General features: G+C 43.9%; 1 protein-coding gene across 2 annotated transcripts in view; it reads left to right on the forward strand.

Annotated features, from left to right (window-relative positions):
• TRIM36 (tripartite motif containing 36) overlaps positions 1-22,918 on the forward strand; it is a 29,555-nt gene extending 6,637 nt beyond the window's left edge. Inside the window, exons 1-10 of one of the 2 annotated variants that reach the window (XM_063321019.1) lie at positions 1,410-1,446; positions 2,504-2,738; positions 10,000-10,343; positions 11,868-12,014; positions 13,085-13,180; positions 14,122-14,375; positions 14,900-15,024; positions 15,561-15,854; positions 16,112-16,409; positions 17,914-22,918. In XM_063321019.1, the coding sequence (XP_063177089.1) occupies positions 1,420-1,446; positions 2,504-2,738; positions 10,000-10,343; positions 11,868-12,014; positions 13,085-13,180; positions 14,122-14,375; positions 14,900-15,024; positions 15,561-15,854; positions 16,112-16,409; positions 17,914-18,268 (2,175 nt within the window). In that variant the 5' untranslated portion in view covers positions 1,410-1,419 and the 3' untranslated portion in view covers positions 18,269-22,918. Of the gene's footprint in view, positions 1-1,409; positions 1,447-2,503; positions 2,739-9,999; positions 10,344-11,867; positions 12,015-13,084; positions 13,181-14,121; positions 14,376-14,899; positions 15,025-15,560; positions 15,855-16,111; positions 16,410-17,913 lie in introns of those variants that run through there. The other variant, XM_063321020.1, reaches the window with a different exon arrangement.
• Positions 22,919-23,188: the final 270 nt, after the last annotated feature.

Below are 23,188 nucleotides of genomic sequence, written 5' to 3' on the forward strand. Positions count from 1 at the left end.
AAGGATGACAACTCTTGCCCTTACCAACCCATTTCCCCCACCAGCTCGGTTAAGCGATTTGTTTCAGTCTGAATATACATAATGTGCATTACTGGCATTATCAGAAGCATTTCAAGCACAGCACTCTGTATTTTATGAGGGTGGTTTCTAAAATAAATGTGAAATAACATCTTTACACGTATTCTCTAGAAAGTTCTTTGTAGTGCTGGACATGCAAAAACATCACGTCTGTCTTCATGATTTCTGAGTGTATTTTTCCATTTAAATTTCATGTCCAGGCCACTGAAGCCCAGATGTAAATAATGACCAAAACCCAAATAAGACGTTTCAAGCGTGCTTGTTTTATTGACTCATATGGAAGGTAATTCTGAGGGGAAAAAGGAACTTCTTATTTTGATGTTAGTCTTTTAAATAGGCAAGTAGGTCAAATTTAGGGTTAGTCAAACTGACAGCATTTCATCATTCATGTAGTACAGGCTCCGTCTGTTTTAATCAACTAAACCCCCTTCCGTTGTGTGATGTAAGGACACTGTATGCTTTCACTCTGAATTTCCTAACTAGTGATTTTTCTCCCATAGCCTAATGCTATATTAACTACAGACAGCGTCGTGTCTCTGCCCTTGCCAGAACCTGAGGAAGCTGGAGATTTAAGAGTAATTTTTGTTTGCCCTGGCTGGTGGTGAAAAGGGAACATTTGCTGCACCTTTTCCGATGGAAACGTGCTCCAAGGGGAGGGTAGGAGGTGCAGACAAGCAGAATCACCTCCCCAACATCTTTTACACCCTAGCTGCCCCCAAATCTACCCGGAGCCTGCCTACTGTGCCCTCAAAGTGCCGCGTCCCGGCTCGCTTTCCCGTGCCCAGCGCACCGTGATGTTCTTCTCTCGGGGGACAGCCGCGCGCCCGTGTGACACCTCTGTCACCGGGAGAGGTTATTAAAGAGCGGGGGGCTGAGTGGGAAAGTACTAAATACCCCCGCCGCCGCTGGGCTGGGCGACCTTTCCGGTGCCCCTTGGCGAAAGAAAAATTTAAAAACTGAATAAATTTAAAAAGCGCGCCAGTTTTCCCTGGGGACCGTGGCGGTGCGGGCTGCAGGGGGATGGGGGGGGCGGCTCCCGGGGGGTGAGGGGGGGATGGCCCCGGGGTGGGGGTACGGCCCGGGGGGTGGGGGTGGGGGGGACAGGGCCCCGCCCCGGGGGCGGTGGCAGGGCGGTGGCTGTCCCCTGCCGGCCCCGCCCCGCGCCATTGTGCGCTGGGCGCCGGCGTTGGCCCCGCCCGGCGGACGGCAGCGCCCCCCCACCAGCCCCCGCCCCGATCCCCAGACACACACCCCCTCCCGCACCCCCCCGCCGCGCCCCCACCGGCCGGCAGCCTCCCGCCGGCCCGGGCGGACGGCAGCCGCTGCGGCGGAGGAGCGGGGATGGAGAGCGACCGGCTGGAGAGCTCGGTGAGCGCGGGGGGAGGCGGACGGCGGGTCGGGGTCGCCTTGTGCTGCGAGGGGTGGTGGAGCTGCGGGGGGGGAGCGGGGTGGGGGGGTGTTCGTGTCGTGTCGTGTGTCCCCCCGCCCGTCCCGCTGTACCCCGGCAGCCTCCGCCCTGCGCGGCCGGCGGCGGCAGGGCTCGCAGGGAGACCTTGCGGGGCTGGCGAAAGCCCTCCCCGGGAGGGACATCGTTAAAATCGATCTAATCCCGCGGCTTGCAGAGACCAGGGACCGGGGAGGAGACGAGGCGGGCGCCGGGCCAGCCCGGTGTGCCCTGCGCTCGCCACTTGATGCATCTTCCTCGGCCGAGGTCTGGCTGGCCCGTGGCTTCCCCGGCGGGTAGCCCGTGCCAGGTGGCCGCGGGGCCAGTGCGCGGCTGGGAGGGCGGCACGGCTCCGCGGGCTGCACGCCCTTTGTGCGGGAAATTAATAAATAAATTAACAAATTAACAACGCCCCCGGCTCGAACTATCAGCCCCATGAAGTCGAGGCAGTTTCAGTCCTTACATGTGGATTATTATACGGCGGGAGAGCCTGTTGTTTAACCAGCCTGACACTTAATTTCTTTTTTCTTAGGTGTTTTTTGGTTTGTTTGTTTGTTTGTTTTTTTCCCCTTCTTGAAAAGTGAGCGAGCAAGCCGAGTTAAACGCGTGGATTCCTATTGTTAAGAAGTATGGTTGCTTTCATTTCACTAGGTCCTTGACTGGGAATTAAGACTACTCCCCTCCTCTCCTCCCCTGCAATGCAGACATGACCTAAAGATGAACTGAGTTTGCCTCGTGGCAGCCTTCGCTTCGGTTGAAATGAACGTTGTCAGTGCCTTCATAAATGTTAATTGAGATTTGTTTGCAGTGTTAGCCAGAGGAGTGCCTCAAACCGGCTAAAACTGTGTGTGCAACGATTATTCTAACAGAGCTGGGGGTTTGGTGACATGGTGACACAGTGACATACAGCTGTGCGGTGAAGTCTTGCTGGCTCACGTTTTCTGCGCTCACACTTGTTTTTCCCCTCTTTCTGTCATGAAGGTTGCCATTAAGGGTATCGAAAGAGAGCTCATCTGCCCAGCATGCAAGGAATTATTTACCCATCCACTGATCCTTCCTTGCCAGCACAATGTCTGTCACAAATGTGTGAAAGAAATACTCTTTACGTTTGAAGACTCTTTTGCTGATGCAGGCTCTGAATCCTCTAATCAGAGTAGCCCTCGAATTAAAATCTCTTCTCCTAGCACGGACAGAATTGACAGGATTAGTAGATCAGGTACGTATCAGAATTTTTGTGCGTTTTCCTAATCTTATGTGTTAGACTGACTTGAGCTGAATGGTATCTGCATTGGTAAAATGTCTTCCCAGTACTCCTGACACGGTCAAAGAGATGACTTAAGATAGTGCAACTCTTGTTCATTCTGTGGCAAGAACAATGGGAATATTTTTAAGGACAATGCACTTTATTTTATATATAATAGATTTGTCTTTGTGGCATCCTGTAAATCCTTGTAACCATTGTGGTTTTTTATCCCCATATTTCAGTTACATCAGGATGCAATGGCATCATGTTCAATAGCGTTTCAGATGTGATTTTCAGTAATTTTTTCTTTGACAGGCAAAAAAATTGCCTGTCAGTAGTACTGTTGAGGTGGTTCTCTCAGGTTTGGCCAGCCTAAATTCAGTAGTTCCAGCTTCCTTCTGAGCCTCTGCAGACTTTACAGTTGACGGGTTTGTCCCACCCATTTCATTATGCTTACAATAAATCATTTTCCATAGATGTTGATCATTGCACGGTTGCAGAATTGGAGGACAGGCAACTGTAAGAAGACTGTGCCAACAGCCCCTTTCAGTGTGGTCTGCTCGAAGCTTGAGGAGCGCTTTGCTGTAGGACTCCTCATGCTTTTTGTGATACCACACTGGAAAGAGTCTGACAGCCGTCTGTGTAGTCCACGGGTGAGCTGGCCTGCTTTTACAGAGGCACATCAAAAGTACTTTGTGCATGTTACACTTCTTGAAAGAAACCTCCTCTTGGTTTTTAGGCTTCCTTCTGACATAATTATCCACTTTAAAACCACAGTCCGCAGCGCTCGGGAAGATTCACCCACAAGACAAACCCTAAAGCTGCATCTTGCATTTCATACGTTACTAACTTTCATCCTTCTCAGTCTTCAAGGTTCAAACAAAATCACAGTCTTCCAAGTTCAAAGGTTTTGTTTCACCCGCTTCTTTTAAACAACTCCCGAATTGTTAGTACTGGTACTTTTTCAAATTGGTTTGATAAGCGAATGCCCATCGAAGAGCGTTTACTGTAGCTTGGCCGGATGAGGTTTACATGATTTGAGGGACTCCCCAAACCAGATGGCTAGTTGTCTTCATTACAGTCCCGTTTTCTCGATGTGGGGTGCCCAGCCCCACAGTCAGTTTTTAAGTGATGTACATACGTAGGCTCCAGCTGCTTTCTGAGTCCTCGTGAAGTTTGAATGAAGAGAGCTCACCGGTGGCTGCCTTCTCTCAAGCCCAAGTCTATTCCCTTTTTTCCTCAGGGAGCATGGTGTTCTGGCACAGCATCGACTGCTCGGGGTGAAGCGGCGGCCGGTTTCCACTGCAGCTGTCCCGCTTTGGGTTTTCACGAGGAGATCTGCAGAGCTCATTTCGCAGCGCTGCCGTGGTTGCTGGCTGCCCTTCTCACAGGGTTCAGCCTTACTGCTTCCTTCCCCCCTTAACGACGATGGGGCAAGAAAGTTCTAGTCCTTCTGCCCCTCACCCCAAGATACAGGCACGCAAGTTGCCTCAGGGGTTGTAATCTTTAAATCCATAGTAGTCTGCCCCCATCCCGGCAAACCAATGGGAAGTTATGTACACATGTGTTATCTCCTCATCTGACGTGCTGGCAGAGGGAGATGAATGCTTTCCTGAGGACTTCATGCCAGGTTGATGAGTAGCAAGATAGTGCTGAGGCTTGGAAGTAATGGTCTTCCCGCTCTTAACCGTGCCGCCCTCCCCCCCAAAGAGCACTGGGTCGATGCACATCGCAGGAAAATTATGATCTCAGACACTTCGAATTTGCAAAATGAAAAGCATATGGAAATGGGAGCTTTAAAGAATGCATTTGGACATTCAGGTTATACTGTCTTTTGCTTCTAATGTTCGAGGCGTTCCTGCTCCCTTGCTGCGTGGGGTGTGAGGTTTGCTCTCAGACGTTTGGTACGGGTAATGTTCAGCCAGCTTGCAGGTTGTATTCGTACAGTTCTCATCTTGCGTCTGAAGGGCCCACACTGTGCACTGCCTTCCCTAATTCGTTTTGTGATCCTTAGAGGAATTTGTAATAAAACAGCCCCGTAAGAGAGAAAACATACAAGAAAACATCCAAAGTGGGGCCTCACACGTGTAACAAAAAACCCACTAGAATTTCTGGTAGCCTTGTGCAGGGCATGTTGCTGTCAAGACGTTACTGTTAAATTTGAAAATGCGTATGACACCTTGCTCCCTCTGTGGTTTTTTTTTTTTCTTTTTTTCCACTTACGGGATCTCTGCTATCTCCACGAGGAGCGTCATCTATTTAAAATGATTTTGGGATTTAAATTCTTGAGATGCCAGAAGGAACTGGTCCACATTCTGTATTTGTTGTGTGTGCACAGCTCGCATTTACAAATACAATTTATGTAAAACGGCTGGAACTCATTATTTTTCAGTTGAAATGGAGTGTGTGTGCTTCTTAAAATCTAATGTGTTTGTTTAAAAAAAAAATTAAAAAATTATGTTGCATGTAAATAAAAAAAAGGATATTTCTTATTGCTAGTCCATTTTCTATAATGTTAGTGTAATTACCACGTTGGTGTAATTAGAGTAAAGGATATAATGTGGTTATGTTGACAACTGTGCAGCACTGATGGATGATGCAGAAACTGAATGTTTGCAATATCTCTCCCTGCCCCCCCTCAAATCTCTTCTTTCTCCCTTTTTCTGTTCTGCCTAAATATTACAGTTGTTTCATGCGCTAGGAAATTAAACATTCTTGCCTTTCAGCCCTGCAGTAGTTTAACAGCCACAGGAGAGAAAACAGTTGATGCTTTTCACTTGAGCCATTGCCAACCAATGGTATATCTCATTTTTTGATTTCTAAACAGCTTTCTGTTCATTGTTCGCAGCCTCACAGAGGAGGTCTTTTGGGTGGAGAGGTAGAAATGCTTCACTTTTTGTATTGGCTAGAGATAGTCTAGCATTTAGATCTCGAGTTAAATATTGTTGGTTAGCATATAGCTTTTTGTCAGTGGTCAAGTCCACAAAATGGCTTTTGCAGTGAGCAAAGGTACAGCAAAGGACTTCTATAAGGAAAGCTTTTCATTCTGTTTAACACTGACTTAAAGGTCAACTGGACTGGAATTCAGTTAAGGGTTGGATTATATTTTTTTTTGTGTGTATGCATGACCGAACATATATTGATGGGTGCAAAAATGCCACCTTCTCTCTTCCCTTTTAAGAAAAATCCCAACAGTCACCCCCCCACCCCATGCTTTTTAATTTTCAAGAGTTTACTTGCTCAAGTTTCAGTAAAACCGCTGTCTTACTGGTAGTGAAGTGTAATTATTAGGTTGATCTTTGTAACATTGAGAGGTCATGATTGGCCATCACTTTTAAATGGAAGGTAATACCTGTTCTTCATTCTATCTGAGCCCGCTTAATTTGATAAAGAAGCAGATTGAAATTTACACCACGTTAATCTTAGTAGGTAGTTCTGGTTCTGGCAATTTATCACAGCACATGAATATATAAGGAAAACTAAATATTTTAAATTCATACACTTGGCAAGTGTATGGCAAATTCATACACTAAGCATGGCAAGCTTAGTGGCACAGTCAGGTCGAAGGATAGCCAATGCCTCCTTGCTTTGAGTATCTGTAATTTCAAAACTGAGCTAATCTGAGCATCGCAGCCACTGTGTGGGTTTGATAACATAAATACTTTTTTTGATGTGATGCTCTGTCAAAAAGGTAAAAAAAACCCCAAAGCTCTGTGTTGCCATAATATTGGCAGGCACGTCAGCAGTCCATAAGAATATTGGGTCTTTCAAGAAAGATGTGAACTGAACTAAACACAAATCTGAATTTTACATTTGGTGGAGGACAAAGCAGCTAATCGGAAGGGGAAGTTTAAATTTCTCAGCTGAAGACTGAAAGTGTCATAAAACAAAGATACTGTAGACACCCTCAGAGCTCTTGAAAAGCTGTCTTTATCTGCTCTTTCTGCAGAAAGTACCCTTGATTTTGACAAAGATTAAAGTATCTGAACATGACATTTTGCAGCTACTGACTTCTCGCATGTTTTTTTTTTTCTTTTCCTTCTTCTTAAAAATCTGTCCAAAGCATTAACTGAGTTTGGGGGGGTGGAAATACACGTGGATATTTTTGAAAAGAACTTTTATGAGAATCCAGTTGACTTTTAAAATCTTTATTTTTTTTAAACTCTCACGCATTTAACTTCCATGTCTTCCATAACCATAGAATTCTGGTGATACTGTTTACTTGGAAAACACAATTTTGTCTTTAAGATGTCTTATCCCTTTGCAAACCATCAGCTGCAGGTTGAGCTTTTCAACATTTTAAGTGCTGGTACCTCTCCTTGGGAAGAGGACATTTGAACACTGTCTTTAAAAGACATACCTAAGATTGTTCTTTGACTTGAGTCTTTGCAATCTGTATCCTAATATGTGTGAGCTTGGAGTCTTGAGAACGAGCATATGTTGTGCTCATTTTTTAGTTACTGATTGAGTTTTCATTGCAAGTGGAGCAGTCAGTTTACAAGCCACACTGCAAAATTCATTGTGATGATTCCTGATATTTCACAAAATAGATATTTGTTTATTGTAAACATGATTGGCAAAGTGTAAAAGGGAATATAGGGAGGACCTAAGTTTCTCTGAGCTGCACATCTAATATGACTACAAAAACCATGGATTTTGCTGCTCTGTTTCTTTGGGGGCTTTTTTTTTAAATATAAGCAGAATTCAGTTTTAGAAAACTGGACACAATACAGATAGGAAAGGTAGTGCTTGAAGTAATTTATCACTTCATCAGTGCCTTCTTTTTAAAATATGAGTGTAGAAATCCTATAAGCAGAAAGCAGACTAATTCTTACTGCATGTTAATATTTTAACACTCACTGGGCAAAAAAAGAGTATTTCCATACTTTATGTATTGAAGCGGCAGAACACGCCGAGAAGCTCAGCAAGTAAACTTCCAGGTTTTAAAACAAAGGGGGAAAAAAGCAACCTTGAGCTCTTGGGAGTGCTGACAGTGAAAAGGGATAAGACATCTGAAGGTGCCCAGGACTTTCTTGGTGCTGGGCTGCTTTCCGTAAGCAGGGTGTCACCAGACTTGGCAGAGCATGGCTCGTGATGACTGTCTGGTTTCGGTCCACCACGGGCAGAATGAAAGGCCTCCATTGGGATGGAGCTGAACTCACCTTTGAGTCAAACACCCCCTCCACGTTTGAGCCGCTTGGGCCAGACTTCAAAAGCATGCTACTGGATACGAATTTCAGATTCTATTTTTAAACTTGACCACTGCACCGTGTTTGGTTTTTGTTATTTTTTTTTTCTTGTTATCTTGCTTTGTCATTGCTTGCTTTCTGGTATAGCATACTGCTTGTAGGCAGTCCCTGTGCATACGACACTGTGCCATTATTCATTTTCTTAGTTTTAGCAAATGTAAGTACTGCAGATGCCTTTCTGTAGCTGTTGACTGCATGGCACTGCATGCGGAATCATCTTTTCGTTGCGGCCATTGTAGACGTGTGCGTAGATCTCCCCGTGTTCCCGTGTGCGGTGCTGGCTCGGGGCACACGTGGGAAATACAGTTTGCGTTTCACTGCTGCTGCTGTGCATTGCATGCGTGTGTTGCTGTGTGTGCCAAGTTACAGGTACTGCAGGACGTACAGTTTGTGTAGTTAATTAATGAGTAAGTACTTAAAAAAAAAAAAAAAAAAAATCTCTGCTTCCCTTGCCCAGAGGGTTAGTTGTGCTGCTCAGAACCTACAGAAAGGCATGAGACCAGCTGAGTTTGAGACTGCCACACATTTCAAAGATTTTTAAAGGAACTAGTTCCTTATGGGAGTGTTGGTTGGTTGGTTGGTTTGTTTGTTTGGTTTTTTAAAGAGACTGGAAAGGCCAGGATAGAAAGGGAGGTTTTGGATTGTTGGGTAAAGCAGCCGTGGGAGAGCAGCACAAGGCAAGTGTCTTTTGGGTATCATCAAAGGACACCTCAGAAAGAAACGTAGCATCAGCATTTCTGATCGGAAGATACTGACTAAGAAATAGATGAGAACAAATTTCCCTTTCTGACGAAGAACCAATTTCAACACTAAGAATTCAGCTTTAAGTCATACCTCCATTTACAAATTTGTTAGTTATACCAACACACGGTCCTCCCAAAGGGATCTTACAACCACGCTCCAGCTACAGAGGATGTTTTTTTGTAAGGGGAGGCTGAGAGAATACATGTTAAGGCTAAACACTGGTTTAGCCTTCTTCAGAAATATGTAAAGGACTCTTTTTGGTGGTTGTGCAGTTCATGAGTGAGACATGGGGATGGACTACCTGTTGGGTAGCCTCAAAGCATTACCCCATAAGTAGCTTTTGGGTCTGTGTGAGCCGTCCCCTTGAAGAGGCTCCATAGGCTTGTGGCTTTACCATGGGCTTTGGTCACTTTATTTTGGAGAGGAAGGGAAATTTTCACGTAGCTGTTTGGTAGGAGTGCAGCTTCTCTGCTGTCCCCTTTTGGAATGAAAAGCGATAGGTGTACCCTGTATGACTGTCCAGATCTGTGGTTCCCCAGTTCAGGGTAGAGGAATCTCTCAGATAGAACCATCTCAGCATGCCCTTTGGTATGCAGGGCTTACTGAACAGCTCTCCTTTATTGAAGCCATTCAGCCAGGGCCAAGTCAGTCTCTGCATATTTTGACTGAGTGATTTGGCTGAGATTTCCTACTGGTAATACCTAGTTCTCTTGTTTTCCTCTTTATTTTTTTATGATGCCTCTTGGGATGGGCCAGATAAGTTTGACTTAGCCAAAGCAAACTTCAGGGAGCTCGAAGTTGGCTATATTTGTCTCGGAATAACTAGTCTCATTCTGGGAATAAGCATCTTTCGCTTCAGTATGGTATGAAGCTGTTGCTCTCTATATGGGTAGCCACTTAACCTAAAACCAACTGGTTTCTGGAAGGTTTTGTGTTTGCTGTTTCGAAAGGTTGCAGCTTGACTGCATCCAAAACTAGATGAAAACTATGGGATTGGAAGAGCTAAATTCATCTTAACATAGAATTAAGTTTTAGAGTAGTAGTTTGTAATGTCCCATGGACTCAGACATTACACTGCCTTGTCATGGCAAATGTATTCTCTTTGGCTTGGCAGACTGCGTATGAGTTGGTATTGTACTGGTTTGGATGATGTGCTGCGATAGTTTGGAATTGGTTCACGAATTCCTGTGCTTCTCCCTTTAAAATCTAAACATCTTCTGTTTATGCTCCTCCTAAATCAGGTTCTGCTATCTACACGGGCAGAAAACGCAATTCACTGACTCCTAGATCGAGTCTGTTTCCTTGTCCTGGTTGCCAGCGGGATATCGATCTTGGAGAACGTGGCATCAATGGCTTATTTCGCAACTTTACTTTGGAAACCATCGTGGAAAGATACAGGCAGGCAGCCAGGGCAGCCATTGCTATTATGTGTAACTTCTGCAAACCCCCACCTCAAGAGTCCACAAAGAGCTGCATGGACTGCAGCGCAAGCTATTGCAATGAATGCTTCAAAATACACCATCCCTGGGGGACCTTGAAAGCCCAGCATGAATATGTGGGACCAACCACCAACTTCAGACCCAAGGTAAGCAAACCGTATCTTACAGAATTTGGGTTGCAGCATTCACATATAGCTTCAGCCATATCTGTGCAGTGGCAGTTGCTTTTTAGGAGTGTTGTTGCTTTGTTGACTATTGCTGTTAGTTATTGAGTGAACACAAGCTTTTGTGGTTTGTGATGCTGAAGTGAAGTTCCCAACAACAGTAAACTGATCTTTACTGTGCTCTTACAGAGAATTTTTTGGAGGACTGTCTGAGCTTAATATAAAGAAAGAAGGGTGCATATTTGCATTGTGTTGCATTGTTAAGACCTGAACTGAACGCATAGAGTATTTGCTGGTCTCCTAAACAATGCTCCCAGTCATCGCTTTAATTTACAACCAGACTGGAGAGCAGTTTGTGACGTGTGTGGTGGGGATGGGCGAGCTACATACTGGGCTGGTTGTTGTTGACTTTTGAGAGAACTGGACAAGGTGATCTGCTGACCTCTTCTGTCTCTAGCTTGCAGGCTGTAATTCTTGCTTATCGGCGGAGATGAATAAAAATTTGTGGTTTCTGTTAGGTGTGACTGTGCACTGCTGTGGAAGAATTACTTCCACAGACTAACAGCAGGACTGTGGTTTTTGGAGATGTCTGCCTGCACAGCTGATTTTCCTGAAGGCTTCCTGTGTCTCTGGGCTTTTCGTCATAGCCGAAGATAACATTTGGGGCTTGAGAGTTGGTTTTGGAGATGGTTTGCAATTTTAGCTTAGAGTGTCTGTATTTGTGCTATTTATGTGCCTTTTAAATGGTTTTATCTCTTGCCTAATCTTGGAGTTGAGCAGCACTTTTTTTTTCCTTCTTTGAGCAGTTATTCCAACATGCTCAGTTTTTGAAAGATGAGTTTCAGCAAACACCAGCTTTTTCACAATGCTGTTTAAGCTGATGCTGGAATTAGCGCTCAGCATGAATAACTTGTAATTGGAGTCAGAGAGGAAAATTGAAACACTGAAAGCCTTTTGTCTTTAGAATAACTGTGACCGGTGGTGGTGGCTACATTTCATTTGTTGCTCTAGCAGCAATGGCTATGTGGCTCATGAGAGTCTAGCTTATGCTTAAAAATCATTACAGTATTATGTCAGGTCTTGCTTTAAGGAACAGTTCATAGCTGTTTCAAGAGATGCTGGTGTGGACACAGTTAAATTTGACAGGGTGGATGTGTTGTATATTGCGTTTACAGCTCTGAACAGGAGTGTAGGGAGCTTGAGGCATGCCAACAGCTTCAGGGATTACCAGACGGGTTGGTTGCAGTGTGGGGGCCGTGTGATGTGTACACAGGCATTGCTACAGGTTTACTCACTGTAAACCTCGTGAAATTGTGTGTTTTCATCTGCTGGCTTTCACTGACACGGACAAATATCAAATGTGGAAGATGAACTGAATATATAAAAATCTGCTGATGAATCAGTCGCTGCTGTGGGATAATTGAGTGTTTTGATGGTTTGTTGAGCACCTCAGTTTTTGGAAGTACACCTGCATTCTCTCTGCTCTCTTTTTTTTTTTTCCCCCAGATTTTGATGTGTCCAGAACATGAAATGGAGAGGGTAAACATGTACTGTGAAATCTGCAGGAGGCCTGTTTGTCATCTGTGTAAACTGGGTGGATGTCATGCAAACCATCGAGTAACCACCATGAGCACCGCCTACAAAACCCTTAAGGTAAAACTAAATATTGTCGGACCTGGCCTTGAGAAGGGGAAGAGTGCTGAGCTGCTGGTGCAAGGGCAAACTCCCTCTGGCAGGAGGCCAGGACGTGTGTTTAGAGGAGGCTGAACCAGTCATGGGCCATGCTGTTGTGCAACCTCTGTTAATGTACATGTATCAGTGTGACATAGTGCACGTCTGAGAAACCAAACTATATTTTCTATGAGGCTTGACCCCTTAAAAGTACTTCTACCTTATTTTAGTCAGCTTCACAGCAGTACTGACCAATGCAGGTTCAAGCAGTTAATAGTTTACAATCTAACTTTTTTAAGATATGTGTCCTTATGGCTCGGGTGAGCTGATACTTCAGAAGCACTCCTGAAGAACCGACATCTGAAGTATCTGTTGGGACCTTGTATGTTTCTGAAGTTGCGTAGTTGTTAATTCCCCTAAGCACAGTGGAACAGGGCAGACTTGCAAACGTTGCTTTGTTGTTAAAGAATGATTGCCACCACCTCCTCTTCTTCCTTTTCTTCCTCCTTTGCTCACAGGAAAAAAAAGAAAGACCAGGCCAGCCTGCCTTGTGCTCTTTGGCCTCCTCGCCTGTTTGCAAGGCTTTTCCTGTAGAGCTGTTAACTCTTGCAACTGAGGAAGAGCAGAGACACTCATAAGCTTGTGTTTCAAACCTCTCATTTTTCTAGCAAATCTGACTACAAGTGAGTTAATAACTAATGAGGCTTTTCGGTAAGTTTTCGTAACGTCTCACAGCCTCATGTTCCCAGCCTAAGAGAGAGGGCGACTGCTGTGGCTGGGGAAGAGTGAGCCGGCTGAGGCTGTTACCTCTTCTCCTGAGGGCCTGTGCCCCAGTCCTGCTCACAGCAGTGGCCTCATGTCCCTGGCCAGTTCGTCGAAGGTCACCCAGCATTTCTCCATGGGGTTGCTGCTCATAACCGGTGGCAGGCTCTTGTCCCTGTAGCTAGATAAACCAAGCGCTAGCTGGATGGCCTGCCTGTGCTGGTTGTCAGTTTGGGTGGGATGCCCTTGTTCTGCCTGACAGCTTGGCTGTTGTTTTTTTCTTTTAACAGGAGAAGCTTTCAAAGGATATTGACTACCTCATCAGTAAGGAGAGCCAGGTGAAAGCTCACATCACACAGCTGGATCTACTGCTGAAAGAAACAGAGGTAAGGCTGGCTTGCGGGTTGTCTGGGGATGGCCCTTGCATGGACACACCAAGGATTTGAACTGATTTCAGTGAAGTGTTTCAGATCCTTGGGGTTTTTTTTTCAGTTAGCCAGTAAAACAATTTCTGAAGAGTTTTTGTTAGTCCTGAATCGCACGGGAAGACCTAATCCCGAGAGCATGAGAAATCTGGGCAACATACACAGGGGAGTTAAGTTTTGGGTGCTGCTGTGAATTTAACTGACATAAAGTTTATTTGATACCTTAACCAAAGAGAGGTGGGTTAGTCTTACAGCTCTTGTGTATTAATGGTGCTGCACAATTTCCGCTGTCTGTTTGCCTTGAGGATGTTGCAGTGAAGTCAAAATTAAGGGCAAAATCTCCCTACGGAAGAATCACAGAGCTGGGAGCTCACGTAACAAGCCGAAAAACACGATGGTAGAAGTTGTAGGAGCTCCTGGCCCTGCCTGTATCTTGATACAGGTGGTCTCCATGCTTTGTAGTTCCTTTCAGCCAGGGCACTAGTCAGAGATGGCGCTACAGTTCCGAGGGCGTACGTGAGAAGGTGAGCTGGACCCCCAGTTCAGGGTGATTGTGGAAGGTGGAAAAGCACCTAGCTCTTGGGTATGAAGACTTCAGAGACTGACCTGCTTTTACAGTGCTTTCCCATGAGCTGTTTAGACAAATGCCATGCATAACTCAAGACATAATCAGAGGAATACTGTCCTGCTCTTCATTTTCTTTGTTAAGATAGTAGATGCTTACTAGCTTGGGTGCAGTGCTGATGGCATTTTCAGTGCTGAAGTGCATAACAAAGCTCATTAGTCTTGTCTGTCAAACGGATGACTAGATTGTTCTGATATCTTGAACAACCCCGAGTATGTTTCTGTACACAGCCACAGTGCTGTGGAATCTGTCTAAAACGTCTTTTGTTCCCTCCTAGTGCAACAGTGAAAGAGCTAAAGAAGAAGCATCTCAGAGTTTTGAGAAATTATCTCATGTCCTGGAAGAGAGGAAATCTGCAGCTCTTAGGGCAATTGAAGCTTCTAAGAATTTAAGGCTGGAAAAATTGCAAACACAAGCCGAAGAATATCAAGGGCTCCTGGAAAATAATGGCCTTGTAGGATATGCTCAAGAAGTGCTGAAAGAAACTGATCCGTCTTGTTTTGTTCAAACAGCAAAACAACTTCATGTCAGGTATCTTAATTACCTTCTGTTTGAGGTACAGCTACTGTTCCAGGGTGTCTGATCAGCCCTATTCTTTTGACACGGGCTAGCAAAGCGCTAAGTGCAGTACGCTGAGCCTCGTTCAGTGGGACTGCAGCGGAGAGGTGGCCCATTCGGCTCACTGACACATTCCCTTGCTCAGAGATTGCATCAAATATTTGCAAGCTAATCTAACAGGTCTATTCTGGCTTTAAACTCTTTGATCTCAATAGCTGTTCTCCATTGGTGCTTCCAACCTATTTTGTTCTTTGAACATAATGCCCTGAATGGTTAAAATGTTCTGCCAACTGAACGATTACCTGTTCATTATCTTTATGCTGATGTACAAAAGGCCTTTAAAGTTTGCATTTGAATTCTGTCTAGAGAGACAGAAATTTCTGGGAGACATCAGTAAGTACATGAAAACAGAAAACCTAGCATTTTTACTTTAAGGAATGCACACATGTGAATATCCTTTTCTCTGTTCTGCCATCCCTTTGCTTCTGTGCTTTCAGAATCCAAAAAGCTACTGAATCTCTGAAGAGCTTCAGGCCAGCAGCTGAAACTACTTTTGAAGACTTTGTGGTGGACATAGCCAAGCAAGAAGAGATCCTTGGTGACTTGTCCTTCCATTCCAGTGGTGAGTTGCAAGACCTTCATGTCTTTCTCGAGTTACAACTTTAAGGGCTTCACTGGAAAGAGGCATAACTTATGCAGGGCTGCAGCTGCAGAACTCAGTCTTGTGACTTTCATTGTCCCTTCTGTTTCCATGATCCACAAGGCAGTACCTGGCAGCAGTGTTAGCTTCAGCTTTGGTAAAGAAGGGAAGATGCTGTTGCATTCAGTACCGGTTTACACTGGCTTCCAAAATTGTAGTTAAGTAATACTAGGTCTTTCTAGAAGTATTTTGTTGTATGACAGAAAAGAATAGGTTTTATATGTTTTTTTTAGTTGCCAGCAAATATAAATAATACAACTTTCAAAGTAAAATCAGAAAGTAAGGTATCTATTTTAAGTGCATGAACAGAAACATCCCCATCTGCACTCTTTGATGGAGTGAGTCAGCTATCCCCGCCCCAGTGCTATAGCCACTCAACAAAGGGCTTGTATGGTTAATTCTAAAACAACGTGTGTCTAAATTTGAGGTTTTTTTCTCCTGAATCTCTGGCATTCCAGGTCTAGAAATACCAGAAATCAATGAAAAGCAGAGCAAAATGTACAACAAAGCTCTGATCAGTTGGGAATGCCCTGGGAAGACAGATTCAGCTGATATCTATGTTCTTGAGTATCATAAACTGAATAGAGAAGAGGAGACAACGACGTGGCAGGAGGTCGAAGTTTGCAGCAAGAGCAAAATAATCTCTGATCTTGATGATGACAGCAGCTATGCCTTCAGAGTTCGAGGATATAAAGGGTCCATCTGTAGCCCTTGGAGCCGAGAAGTTGTTTTGCGTACGCCTCCAGCTCCAGGTATTGGTTTTTCTTATGTCCACAAGCTGCTGAATCTGTGTCTGTCGGTGTTGAGAGCTGTAGGTGGTTTCCAGTAGCTTCCAGACTTCTACTACACTGTTACCGGTTGCATAAATTAGAAGCACAGTTAACAAACAGGTTAAGTAGGTAGCATACTGAGACTGTGTTCTAATGCCAGCGTGACTTAAAATGTAGTTTATAAGCACAGAAGGCCAAGCACTTAACTAAGAGGAATCTTTTTGGATACTGTTTTTCAGTTTTCAGTTTTCTTTTTGATGACAAATGTGGGTACAACAGTGAACATCTCCTGCTGAACCCAGGAAGAACCTCTGTGGAAAGCAGGGCTGGATTTCCTCTGCTGCTGGGATCTGACCGCATGCAGGTCGGATGCTACACAACCCTGGATTACATCATCGGCGACACTGGGATTGCTAAAGGAAAGCACTTTTGGGCTTTTCGTGTGGAAGCTTATTCATACCTGGTGAAAGTGGGAGTTGTTTCTAGTAACAAGATACAGAAGTTGTTCCATAATACCCATGATGTGACCAGCCCGAGGTAAACTGCAGACTCTTGCTTAATACATGTTTTATATAAGGAGATGGCTTTTTGAAAAAACAAATTAAGAGCGAGTCTGGTCTTGATGAGTACACAAGGTGAACCTAGCCAGTCAAAAGTGATTTGAAGGATATAGTGTAAGCAGGTTGTCCTGTTCATCCCCTACTATTAGTAGAAAGATGTTCTACTTATCCAGAGTTCTGTTTTCTTTCTTTTTGGGAAATAAATCAGGTTCCTGTAGATATTAAGATATGTCAGTTAAAGTAAGAAGGTAAAAAAAAAGAGCATCAGTTGCAAGATTGAATCAATGCTTCATTGCCAGTAGTCAGACTCTGCCTTAATTCCCTTAGCGTACTAGGTTTGGCAGCCATTCAGGGGTACAATGTTCACTGGGCGTTATCTACGTACCTTTGCTGTAGCTTGCGTCAGGGTAGATGCCAAGTCACTGGCTTGTTCCAGGCTATACATTTGCATACAGTACTGGAGTGGTGCTGAGCACAAGCCAAAGTACAATGGACAAACCAGCAAAAAGATTTCCAGCTCTCACTTACAGTCGTAGTAAGCCTGGATGTGTCTAGGAACAGCTGGCTGGGAGGATTATCCCCTAGGGGCTCTGAGCTTTTTCATGAATCTAAATGTGTTGGCTTTCTCCTGCATAACGTACTGCAAGTGTGAAAAAGCCACTGTCTTGGGCTTCTGAAAGTCAGAGGGAGCCTTTTTGAAAAGTGAGAAATTAGATCTTGTTTTCCTGATTTCTTTCTCCTTGTCCACACAAATATCTGGAAGTCTTTAGCTGACACACATCCAGCCTCTCCCCAGATACCCCAAAAATGCAAACCTAGCTAGGGATGAAGAATGTGTGCTTCTCCGGTCTGTCTTCATTTGGGAATGGAAGTAGAGGGAAAAGCAGGTAAACTGGTCAAATCTGTCTACAGACTTTCCCCAGTAACGATCTGGGAAACAGGGGTTCAGGGAAGCCTCCAGGCAGAGCACTTTTTTTTTTTTTTTTAAAAAGCAACCAAACAACCCAAAAACTTAAGTCACTATTTTTTGTGTTGTGCATTTTAAAGACAATGTAATACAGCAGTAGTGTGGAAAACTCATGGGACAATAGTAATGTTAAATGTATTTACTGCTGTCTTGTTGAGTCATGATTAGTCATATGCGCTAAATTACTTCTCAAGTTAACTAATTTACTGTACTTCTAGGTTCATTAATGGTTGCCTAGCATGAGTACACTTAGATATATTTGCTCCTTAGTAAAGCTTCTGTGGTCTCATCCTCATTAGTGTTTAGCAGTTACTAATCGGTTGAAGTGGCCCAAGTGAGTGTTCTCCACCTACTAAGTGCATCTTCCCTCCTGGCTTAGGTATATTTTTACCCAGCAAGGTTTTGTAGGTGACCGTGTGGTGTTACCTAGCGTACAGAAATGTTTTCTCCAGTTCACATCACTGATCTCACTTCAGAATTTGACAAAAACAAATAGTTGTTTTTTCTATTCTAGATACGAGCAAGACAGTGGTCATGACAGTGGGAGTGAAGATGCCTTCTTTGACTCATCACAGCCTTTCACACTGGTCACTTTGGGCATGAAGAAGTTCTTTATCCCTATGACACCTGCTGCCCCCAAAGATCCAGCGAGCAGAATCCTTCCCTTGCCGTCGTGCTTGGGCATCTGCCTCGACTGTGACAAAGGCAAGCTGGGGTTTTATGACGCAGGCTGTATGAAATGCCTTTATGAGTGCAACGTGGACTGCTCTGGCGTAATGTACCCAGCATTTGCCTTAATGGGTGGTGCGGCAGTTCATCTTGAGGAAGCTGTGACAGCGAAGTACGGCGAGTACCACGACGACATCTAGTGCATGAATCCCTTCCGATTGCTGTTCTGAGATGGAAAATGAGAGCAGAAAAATTCTACCTTAGTTTTCAGTCCTGAGTAGTTACATTCTATTTATGTGTTGCTCACAAGCCTCTGGGCCATATGCTTTTTTTAAACAAATGGTGGAACTCTCCTGCCTTTCTTGTGATCTGTGCAATGCTCTTCTCCACAGACTTTCTTCCCAGGGGGGAGCAGGGAAGAAGTTTGACTAGCAACCAAAATTACTCTTCAGGGGTAGAAATCTGCCTTTTATGTAACTTAAATCCTTACATAGTCAGTTTTGCATTTAATGAAGTCAAAGCTGACAGTGTGTGATTGCCATTCTCCTTTTAAGAAATCTGCCTGAATGCCTCTGAGGGGTCAAATGCTTTCCAATTAACCCCTGAGCACCAGGGGTTGGGCCTTTCAGTGTGAAATAACTTGCAAAAATACAACAGAACTGCAGCTGAACGTTTACGTTGTTGTCCTGGTTTGAGGTAAAACAGAACCAAACTATGACAGTTGCATTTGGAAAGAGGAGCGTAAACTAGAGTTTGATGGCATGTCATGTACCTTTAATATGACTGTAAGCTAAAACTAATTCTGACACCTGGTGTCATATAGTTGGTGGCATAATGACAAGTTTCTTTACTCTTCCAGGCTTTTACTGTAGGCTATATAAAATATATAAAGTGCAATTCTACCTTAAACATCAGACTTTAGAGTCGAAAATCAGAAGTGTTTGCATGCGTGAGTAATAGTACCTGGTATTTAGGCAAAAGGAAGTGAGTTATTGACATGAGTAATAATATGTGAACTGTAAAAAAAAATCAGGTATTTCTTTTAATACTTATTTCTATAAGTTAATTTTTTGATCTAGTAGCAGCTTGTTTTTTTAGTAAGAATCTTAAAAATGCACTGATTAAGTTTTGAGACCCAATTTCTGCCTTAAAGGATGTCTCCCTTCAAATTTCTGTTCCTCTCATGTTAAAAACTGTATCACATAGTTTTTCATAGAATCATAGAATCACGGAATGGTTTGGGTTGGAAGGTACCTTTAAAGATCATTGAGTTCCCCTGCCCTGCCATGGGTAGAGACCCCTTTCACTAGACCAGGCTGCTCAAAGCCCCATCCAGCCTGGCCTTGAACACTTCCAGGGATGGGGCATCCACAACTTCTCTGGGCAACCTGTGCCAGGGTCTCACCACCCTCGTTGTTAGAAATTTCTTCCTTGTATCTAACCCAAACCTGCCCTCTTTCAGTTTAAAACTGTTGCCCCATGTCCTGTCTCCACAGGCCTTGGTAAAAAGTCTCTCTTTGTCTATCTTACGATTCTCCTTTATATATTGAAAGGCCGCAATGAAGTCTCTCCGGAACCTTCTCTTTTCCAGGCTGAGCAACGCCAACTCTCTCAACCTTTCTTCACAGGAGAGGTGTTCCAGCACTCTGATCATTTCTGTGGCCCTCTGGACCCACTCTGTCCTGGTGGCCTCAGAGCTGGATGCGCTACAGACCAGGTGGGGTCTTGGGAGAGCAGTGGGAGAATCACCTCCCTTGCCCTCCTGCCCACCCAGCAGCCCAGGATACAATTGGCTTTCCGGGCTGCAAGTGCATGTTGCTGATTCATGTCCAATTTTTCATCCACCAGGATCCCCAAGTCCATCTCTGCAGGGCTGCTCTCCATCCCCAAGTCTGTATTGATACCGGGGATTGCCCAGACCTAGGTGCAGGACCTTGTGCTTGGCCTTGGAGAACCTCGTGAGGTTCACATAGGCCTGCTCCTTAAGCCTGTCAGGGTCCCTCTGGATGGCATCCCTTCCCTCTAGTGAATGAACTGCTCAGCTTGGTGTCATCTGCAAACTTGCTGAGGGTGCACTCAATCCCACTGTCTGTGTTAATGAAGATACTAAATAGTATTGGTGCCAGTACAGACCCTTAAGGGACAACACTTGTTACTGGTTTCCACTTGGGCACTTGAACTGTTGACTGTAACTCTTTGGATGTGGCTATCCAGCCAGTTCCTCATCCATTGAACGGTCCATCCGTCAAACCCAAATCTCTCAAATTTAGAGGTAAGAATGTTGTGGGGGATCGTATCAAAGGCCTTACAGAAGTCCAGGTATATGACATCTGTAGCTCTTCCTTTGTCCACTGGTGCAGTCACTCCATCACAGAAGGCCACTGGATGAGTCGCATGGTTTGCCCTTGGTGTACCCGTGTTGGCTGTCTCTAATCACCTCCCTGTCTTACATATGTTTTGATGTATCTTCCAGAAGGATCTGTTACATGACCTTACTGGGCACGGAGGTGGACTGCATCTGTTCATAGAAATCTATGTAAAAAACCATTTGGGTACTTGCACTGTTAATTTGTGTTGTGGAAAAATAAGGATCTAAAGTGAAGGATGGTTCTAATATATACTTGGTGCTTTCTAATTTGGGGATATGCTTTCTAATTTGGGGATAGTGTTGTACCTTGATGAGTGTGTGTGAAGTATGCTTAGTAAGTACATGTATACAGCTGTAGAGCTATGAAATGGGACCTGAAAATCACATTTAAATGAATGTAGGTCATAATGCAAAACATTTGTGTGCTTTGCTGTCTGAACTGTTTTACTCATCTGACCTGGAGTCTTGCCCTCCCAGTGTCCTCTCTCCTAAGCCTCTGGTAGCAACTGTTGGGAGAAATTGGCAGAAATGTAATCTGTGCCAAGGTGAGCATGTAAGCCTTTTCGGGGCTAGAAAGGCCCAGCAAGGGCAACTTCTTGTCTGGGTTTCACTCGCTAATGTTTCTGCCTTGGTAAGGCTGATGGAAGTGTGTTCCACAGCTGCATTGTGTGCTTGTTGGAGAAACACTTTGATGTCCCAGGCAGCAGGTGTGAAGCATTGGGTGTCTTCTGAAACTTTCTCCTGCAGGAGAAATGGCAAATTGTCCCTTGCTAGTTATCCTTTAGGTCATTTCTTTTTGTAATAATTGGTTGTGAGAGCCTTACTTTTCCATTATGCTCCCTTCCACTTCATGTTTCCTCTCACTGGATGGAAGCCATTCTGTACTGGTGAGCATCCTGCTGCATCTCTTTCTCCTCTTGCCTTGTGAGGCTGACTGAAGGAGCCCTCCATACAGACACTCTGTTGCTGTGAAGGATGACAAAATTCTAGGTTATTCTTCTTTCTATAGTCCTAAAAACGTATTTGCCGTTTTGGTTAATACCGAACACTAAGCTGACGTTTACAAAGTTTCTTATGCAGTGTTTTCCACAAAGTCTTGATGGTTAGGTGTAACCAAGCTGTGCACATACAGGGCTTCCCCATCTTGTGTGTTACTATGCATTTGTTAATGTTGAGTTTCATCTGCTCTTTTACCTAGTCACTTACTCCTGAGGACCTTCTGCAGCTCTTCAGTTACTTCTAGACTTGAATGTTCCTCAGTAGCTTCAGAGGTAACACAAACGTGGTCATTTTTTTGTTTGCTTGCTTTTGCAGATCTTGGAGCAACTTAAGTTGTTGTGAGATGCAGCACATCTCTTTCTGCTGTTAAAATTTAGTGTTCCTTCCACTTTTTTTTTTTCCCCTCAGTCATTTATTAAACCATGATTAGCTAGTCAAGCACTGAAAACTTCTACATGTTAGTACTTTCTGTAGAGTAGGTGACTCATGTTATTGTGTGTGTGAGCCCAGTTGTCAAATAGAATCAGGAGAAAGCATTCTTTCTTCGGTAGCTGTGACTTCCCCCATTGTATAATCACTATTTGTCTGTTCATCTACCAAACCTAGTGTGGCCTCAAAGCTGTAGAATATATGGTTGAACTTTCTGGTTTGTTGTTCCCAGACCAAATCTCCTTCCACAGGCGACTATATCATTTTTGATTCCTCTGTTTCAGAAACTGTTTTAAATTAGAGGTTTTATGTCACAGTTAGCACTACACACTTCCACATCTGGATTCTTTATAAGCATCTGGACCAGTATCACCAGGCTTTGGCCTTTCATTACTTTCTGGAAATACTTATAAATTGAACATTTGGTCTTAGATATGAAGACAGTCTCTCACACTCATTTATTTAAAAAAAATAAATTTTACTGTTTTAAGAATATGAAAGTAAGAAATTAAAAATGTAGGGTTTCTCTTTCTATTATAGCTTTATCTTACATTCATTTAAGATGTGCTGTGCTATGCAATTACTTGTTTTACGGGACAGAGACTGACGCTACTTTAAACATTTATCTACCTTTTGATATGTCTGTTTGTATTTATCTCATTCTGAGTTTAAAAATTGATTTGGCTTTTGGTGTTACTTGAATACTTAGGATGCATTCATTACAGTACTCTATGGTGCTTACTCCAGCTTATTAAATAAAAAACCCACACTGTTAGAGGCACTGACAACACACTGTCAGATATTTTCCACTACAATGGAAGTGTCACCTTTCAGAAATACAGTTCAGCGGTACTTGCCTATCCAGATACTTACTTTTCCAGAACAAGTTTCTTCCTACAAAACAGCACTTTACAATGTAGACTAAGCTAAGAATGGTGTGGTATTGTGTGGATCTTTGTGCAATATAGCTGTTTGGTGACTACTGTGTGATTTGCAAAGCTCCATGCAGGTGTGAATCATGTAGACACTTTTTAGATATCTAAAGCTTTAACAAAAAGGCCTTGTTTAAAAATATTCTGATATGTAAATGTGTTGTCTTTTTTTTTTAATAAAAGCTGAAAATACAGTAGCTTGGTTGTTCACATTATTACATCCCAGCTCTGAAGTACACCAGCTGAAGTACTGTTTCTTACAATAGATGACAACAGGTGACTTGCAGGGAGAAAGCACTGCTTTTCATTTCCAAGTCTGCCCATATACCAGTACCTCTAATTTTAGGAGGACTGAAGAGTCTAGTTTGGACTAACTGCCACATCAAGCTTTT

Source organism: Chroicocephalus ridibundus, chromosome Z, assembly GCF_963924245.1.
Source record: "Chroicocephalus ridibundus chromosome Z, bChrRid1.1, whole genome shotgun sequence".
Lineage (NCBI taxonomy): Eukaryota > Metazoa > Chordata > Aves > Charadriiformes > Laridae > Chroicocephalus > Chroicocephalus ridibundus.